The sequence below is a fragment of the Xiphophorus maculatus genome, chromosome 10 (assembly GCF_002775205.1).
Source record: "Xiphophorus maculatus strain JP 163 A chromosome 10, X_maculatus-5.0-male, whole genome shotgun sequence".
Classification (NCBI taxonomy): domain Eukaryota; kingdom Metazoa; phylum Chordata; class Actinopteri; order Cyprinodontiformes; family Poeciliidae; genus Xiphophorus; species Xiphophorus maculatus.
The window spans coordinates 809,193-816,253 of NC_036452.1; the positions used below are offsets into that span (position 1 = coordinate 809,193).

The 7,061-nt window shown below is 43.6% G+C and overlaps 1 protein-coding gene and 1 pseudogene across 1 annotated transcript; both read left to right on the forward strand.

Annotated features, from left to right (window-relative positions):
- The first annotated feature begins 698 nt into the window (after nt 1-698).
- On the forward strand, nt 699-3,126 carry neurl2 (neuralized E3 ubiquitin protein ligase 2). Its single transcript, XM_005814191.2, has 2 exons — nt 699-1,641; nt 2,923-3,126. Exons 1-2 carry the CDS (start codon nt 888-890, stop codon nt 3,036-3,038), a joined length of 870 nt encoding a protein of 289 aa, XP_005814248.1. The 5' UTR covers nt 699-887; the 3' UTR covers nt 3,039-3,126.
- Nucleotides 3,127-3,337: 211 nt separating this feature from the next.
- On the forward strand, nt 3,338-6,232 carry LOC102224279 (annotated as a pseudogene).
- The last annotated feature ends 829 nt before the right edge of the window (nt 6,233-7,061 follow it).

Below are 7,061 nucleotides of genomic sequence, written 5' to 3' on the forward strand. Positions count from 1 at the left end.
CTGAACCATGGTTCCCTGCAGCTCCTCTGGAGTTACTCAGGCCTGTTGATCACTTCTTGTGGTTTTAAAAATGTGAAAAAGTTTTGGTTCTTCATTATCTCTTGTGCAGAAATGGGTCAAGAAATGAAGCAGAGGAGATGAAATGAGAATAAATCTCTTCCTCCACACTGACCTACAAACACCAGAGAGAGAGGGAGAGAGAAAAGAGTGGAGTGGAGACGTCTGCATTATCCATCACTGAGTGGAGACTCAGCGTGACTCAGCTACACAGAAACTAACCTCCGTGTTTTCCTTCATATCAGATTTATAATAACAGGAAAGTTTATTGTGAAGGAATTAATTTCCTGCTGCAGTGAATCCTCTGATGTGATTAACAGCAGATGAAACGAACCTGCAGGTTTCTGTCGACTCTGGAGGAGCTAAACTTTCCTCTACTGGGGTTTCCTCTGGTAACACAGTGGGCGGCCATCTTTAATTAGCGTGCTTTATGAATGTTTGTATCCCGGATGTTTCTGCAAGTTCCCCCTGAACATGATGTGTAAGAATTCATTCTGATTGGATCTGATGTAATGATTTAAAATGATGTTGGATTTAGTTGTTCCTGTTATTCCCGTTCATTCAATGCTCACACACACACACACACACACACACACACATATACACACACACACACACATACATATACACACACACACACCTCTCCCCTGTTGACACAGGCAGCCATTTAAAAATAGCCCCAGCAGAGCAGAGGCCTGCTGAAGTGTCCATGGTGCCTCCGGTCTTCATGTGTTGGACTGAGGTCAGACGATCAGCCAGTTTGACTGGAAACTTTGATCCTTATTGTTTTTATTAGCTGGTTCCGTTGGTTCTGATTGACAGAAAACGAAATGGACCTGCAGGCTCTTTCTGACCAGTTCCTGGAGTTTCACCCCAACCACGGTACCAACATAATCCTGGACCAGTCGGGAACGCAGGCCACCCGAGTGGAAAGCTTTGCTAATGGGGTTTGCTTCAGCAAACGACCGCTGAAACCCGGACAGATCTTCCTGATAGAGATCGAGGAGAAGGAGCTGGGCTGGTGCGGCCACCTGCGGGTCGGCCTGACCGCCTGGGACCCGGACAGCCTGGCCGTGGTCCCTGAATACTCCATCCCAGACCTGATGGAGCTGGGAGACAGCTGGGTGTTCGCCATCACTCGGAACCACAACAAGGTCCTGGAGGAGCCTGAGGTCCGACACGCCGGGCGGAGACTTGGACGAGGAGAGGAAGAGGACGGAGTTCAGGGAGAAGAAGGTGGAGGCAACACCAAACCAGAGACTTTCTTCACGGACTCTCACCTGTACATTGACTCGGTCCGAATCCCCAGAGACAAACTGGCCGGCCGGAGCCGTCCGGGGCGTTTCAGCCACATCCTGGACGACCTGTATAAGAGCAACGCGCTGCCGCCCACGGCTAGACGCAGCAGGATCGGAGTTCTGTACGTACCGAAGAGCAGAGACACGGCCGACATGCACATCGTGATCAACGGAGAGGACATGGGGGCCTCCGCCAAGGGACTCCCGTCCAGCAGGCCGCTGTACGCCGTGGTGGACGTCTTCGCTGCCACCAAGACAGTTCGCATCGTCCAGGTGGAGTACGGATGTGAGTGTCAGGAGCCATCTTCACATCCAATCTTTATGTGAATTTTGAGTGAACTTTTAAAATGTTGCAAATGAAAATGTGAGTGAGTCATACTTCCATCTACTGGTTTGGCTCGAATCCACAAGCAGAGCGTAATGGTGCCGATTGTTGGCGCTACGCATAATCCATCTGGTTCTGATGGATGTTCTTATTAACTTTATGTTCTAATAATTTAAAAGTAATTCAACCTCTCTGTCTGTCATCTCAGATGAACTTCCTGACGCCATTTTTAATTCCTAACAGGAAGTGCTGGTTATTTTGAAGCAATCTGATTGGCTGACGGGTGTTAGCATAGCGCTACACTGCCCCCTATGGGTTGGCATGTTTAAAACAATGCTCAGGAGATCGATTCTACATTTTTAAAAATGTGAAAGAGATATTTATTTTTATGAACACTCTGCTATGTGTGGACAAGTCTTCTTTGAAAAAGCCAAAAACATCCAGCAAATGTAAAACCTTTTTTTTTTTTTGCAAAATTGAGGAAGTTATTAGTTTTTCTGTTTCCATTAACTTTTTCTAATGCGGAAATGACTTTAATAAGAGTCTGGATGAGAAGAAATAAGAAATGTATTAAAACGTTGCAAGGTGAGAACAGAAACACAGAATGAAAGGAGTCCGTCTGTCTGCTCTGACCAACAGTGGATCCGGTTCCTTTTATAGGTTCTGGTCAGAGAAGAGAGACTTGATTGGACTAGAGGTGTGAATCCCTGATTGAGATGAACCAGGGATTCTGTAGCCCAACACAGATGGTCTGGCCATTCGTCTGTTGTTAAGGACAGGGGGTTGTTCTTTGGTGCTAAAGGGGCAGATAAGTTCTGGGTTGGGAAGAAACATTTCGATGGTCTCCAGGATCGAGGAGCTCCTGCTGTTATATGACACTGCAGGGGTCAATGTGAGAGCAGCTTGACCAGTCTCATGATGAGACTATGCAGACAACCAGGAGCGGTTAATGGAATGGAAAACAGTATTTTCCTGTTGATGGAAACACGACTGTGGGATGTCATGGTGTTGTTGGGCTGACATGGTTAGAATTTATTTTTCAATTGTTCCTCAGATAGATCTCTGTCATGTTGTCTTCTTATTATAGTTTCTGGAAATTATTTGCTCTTATTTGAGATTTTCTGCTTCTGCATTCATCAGCATCTCTTTTAGGAGCCTTTTATGGTAGCTTTGTGTTTTTGACAGGTTTCTAAGTGGTGTCCTGTAGATTTCTCCTGATAAGTGATCTGTTGTCTCTCTCAGTCTCCTCTCTGCAGACGCTGTGCAGGCAGGCCATTCAGAAGCACATTGTCCACAGGACGGCCATCGACTGGCTGCAGCTGCCTGCCGCGCTGAAGCACTACTGCAAGTATGAATGAAGCGTCTGGATGTGCAGAAAAAAGAAGAACCAGCGGAGATCTTTTCAAATGTCTGTGAAGAAATGAAATAAAAACTTCCATTAATTTCTCCCAGATAAACTGTTCTTGTTTTTTATGCTAAATAAAGCAGAAAATGATCGGACTGAGTCCAGCTGCCATATGAAACAAATAATATCCTGCTGTTGTCCGACACTGCCATCTAGCGGCAGCCATGATGGAGGGGAGGAGCTCCACCTTTATAGTGCTATTAGCCGTGATGACGTCACACGTAGCAACCAGAATCTAACGCTTAGATTCTAAGCGGTGCCGTCAGTGAGGAGGAACAGAATCCAGATTAGGATTATCTTTGTGGTTCTGGTCGAGCAACCGAACATGTCCTTCTGTCGGTTCGGTGGAGAGGAAATCTACCAGGATCACTTTAAACCAGGTGAGTCAACCGGAAGTGACGTTACATCCCAGAACGGATTTTAGAGAAGGTTCTGCTAGATTCTGGATCAGTCAGGAGACGTTTCCATCAGAACTAACAGAAACTCAGTGAAGTCGGCCCCGATCAGCTGCAGCGGTACCAACGACTGGACCTCCAGAACACCATGCCCACAGTGAAGCATGGTAGTGGCAGCATCATGCTTTAGGCAGCGCTTCGATTTTTATCATAGAAATACAACATCAACAGTTCACTGCATTTTTTTTTGCACTGATGGATAATTGTGAGTTATGTTTTTTGTTGCAAATTTTCAACAAAAAAATGGTTAAAAACATTTAGCTCAAGTGATGCTACCTCCCACCTGCAGGTGGCAGTATTTCGTACTGCGCTGCCTCAGCCTGACCTATGACCTGTTATTGTCCGTGATCGATGTGGAGAGTAACAGACACCAAACTATTTTAAGTTCTTTAAAGAACAAAAATGTTTGTGTGTCCAATTTGCCCGCTTATTATTTTGTTTTAATAATAATGATAATAATTCATGTTGTGTATCAGCACCTTTTAAGTCGCTCTGCAGGAAGGAAGAGAATTTGGATGAGAAATGATTCTGTTGAATCTGATCTGGATGTTGTAGCAGTGATGCTACCTTCAAGAATAACCTCTGACCTCCTCCATGCAGTGACCTCTGACCTCCTCCATGCAGGGCTGTACGTCTGCTCCCGCTGTCTCCACCCCCTGTTCTCCAGCCGCTCCAAGTTCCCCCACTCGTCTCCATGGCCGGCGTTCAGAGACACACTGAGGGAAGACAGCGTCACCAAGATGATGGAGACCCTCACCGCCTTCAAGGTCCGATCGGATCCAGGACCAGAACCAGGACCAGTACCATGGAGGACTAACCCCCTTCTGTTTCTCCTTCACAGGTTCTGTGTGGGAAGTATGACTCCGGACTGGGCCACCAGTTGCTGAACGACGGTCCAGAAAACGGGACGTCCCGGTTCTGAATCTTCAGCCATTCTATCCACTTCATCCCAAACAAAGGTGCTGGCGACCCGGTCCTCTCTGCGGCCCGGTTTATTTCAGAACTCTGTGTTTAGGATCTGCCGGGTCAGGAGAGTCCAGAATCAATTCGGGGGAAACAAATGAAATACTGTAATGAAATTATTAAAGAGACAGTATTCTGTGGCACAGAGTTTTATTTTACAGCATAAGCCAGTAACTATGTCACCTTCAGCTGTTATAATGCTATATATATCAAATTTAACTCCTTGAAATTGGGCCACTGTCTCTTTAAGAACTCCTGCTCTTCCTGAAGCTCCGCCTCCAGGAAGTCGCCCCAACATGGCTCCTCTATTAACCCTTTAATGTTTTTACCAGCGCTGCTCTGAGCAGCAGCTCCAATAATGAGCTGTTTGCTAATTGCTGCTGGCTAGTCTGGAGGAGCTGAGAGGGGGAGGAGCTGCACCTCGGAGGCGGGGCTAGGTCTAACTGGGCATTTTAACAGCTGAATGGTTGCCATGGAGATCAAAGGATTTCTCAAACATGAAAGAGTTAAAGCAACACTGCAGGTTTAATGTTATGAGGGGAAAACATAAAAACAAGATGAAAAATCAAAACATGATTTTACACGACACCGGCCCTTTAAACTTAACTACAGCAAATGTTTTTAAAGGGACATGACCTTTAAAAAGGTCATGACCTTAGTCCTGATCTTTCTGATGAAAATAGACACTTTGTTTCTAAAACTATCAGCAGAGAGGATTCATTTCCTTCTAATAACATGAAAAAACACTTTTTATGTTTTGGATCTACAGTATTTTCCATCCCTCCCTACAAAAGCATAAATTCTTTATTTTTAAAATTAAAATCTAGATAGGTGAGTTTATTGTTTTACGGATAAAATAAGATTTACAAGACAATTTTAGATGATTTTATATTTTGCTATTTTGCTCTCAGTGTAGAGAAGTTTGGACCTCTGCTGAGTTAGCTCACTGGCGCCCCTTCTGGCAGAATTTGCATTTCTTGGTTTGGGGCATTTCTGTTCAGGCGCTCTGTGGGTCAGCTTCTTGAATCCTGTAGGACCTCAAAGGGTGCTCCTCTGGTGTTTGGGTCGTCATCTTGTTTGAGAATCAAACTGAATCTTTGTTTTCTGATCGAATGTTTGAGAAACGTCAATGAGTTCTTCCTCTGGCAGCAGACTGGCCCCAGAGCATGATGCTGCCACCACCCTGCTATAAAGCTAGCCAACTTCCTGTTAGGGGTTTAGTTCCCGTGTCAGATCGGGTTTTGGTCAAAGAAATCACTTTAAAAGTTTCAGTGTTAGTTCCAAACAGAAGCCAAGCTTTATTAAGACGTTTGATGATGGGGTTTTGTTGCTGTTTTATGTCTGACCTGTTGCAGGTGAGGAGGAGCTTTAGAGACGCTGGTTCTGCTCAGACCGGGTCGGGTCAGAGGGCGACGTGGATGAGGAAAAGCCTGAGAAGGACGCCCTGCCTGCTGAAGAATCATGACCAGCTCAACCTGTAAAAACTGAACTTATTCTGTTCCTGTTGGTCAGAAACACTTAAAAGCAACATGAAGCTTTACTCTGCTGTGGAAGAAGAACTTTTTATTTTTGTTTTCAATCAGAGTAAAATCATTACAGCCCAATTAAAATCTTACAATAGAAAATGTTGGCTGGAGCAGAAAGTATTGAACCCCCAGGATCACATCTATCCAGCAGCTCCAGATCAGCTCTAATCAATTTATTAAACTTGGAAATTTAATAAAAATGACCTAAATATTGTTTTTATTGCTCAGAACAGATAAAAAAGTTTTTTTTTTATTTTCTGTCTAGACTTTTAAAAATGTCAAAGTGGATTCCTTTCTTTTAAGAGACAAACCTCCTTTTAACATTTTTAATTTCCAAAAGTCTACACAACCTTTTCCAGCAAAAAACAACACATTTATTTATTTAACTAAAGTATTGCTACCCAGTTTATTATTGAGAAGGTGAAAAGTTTTAGCTTCTCAGTAATAAACTGTGTCCTTTTCCCCTGTTTTTTTGGGCCTGAGTCATTTTGACTTGGTGATTTGTGATAAAACGTTTTGGTGCCCAGGTTGCTGATCCTCCGTCTGCAGCCGTTGTTCTCCATGTTGGCTTCAGCAGAGCAAGGCGCCGCCAGCGGGACAACCCCCCAAAAAAAACCACTTTCTGTGTTTTTGTTGTTTTTATATTAGTATTTAATAAAGGAATCTGTTCCTGCAGCAACACCAGGTCACACAGAACATTTTAAATCCAGACTTTTTTTTCTACATTTATTCAAATATGAAAAATGTTAACGTGACACAATAATTAATATCTTCTGTCTTCTGTGAATAAGAACTGATAACATTTCATAACTGATAACTAAAGAGGACTCTCTCTACAGATTAAGTGTGGCCTGAAGGCAGGTCAAATGTATTCTTCAGAATTCTGATAAAATTGTTTTATAGTTTTGTTCAGTTTTTTTTCTTAGAAAAAATGTAAAAACTTTTTTTTTAGTGAATTTAATTTCAATGATCCCCCCTCAGAATTCTAATTTTAATCAAAAAGTAACGTTGTGAGTTCAGGACGTTTTTGTG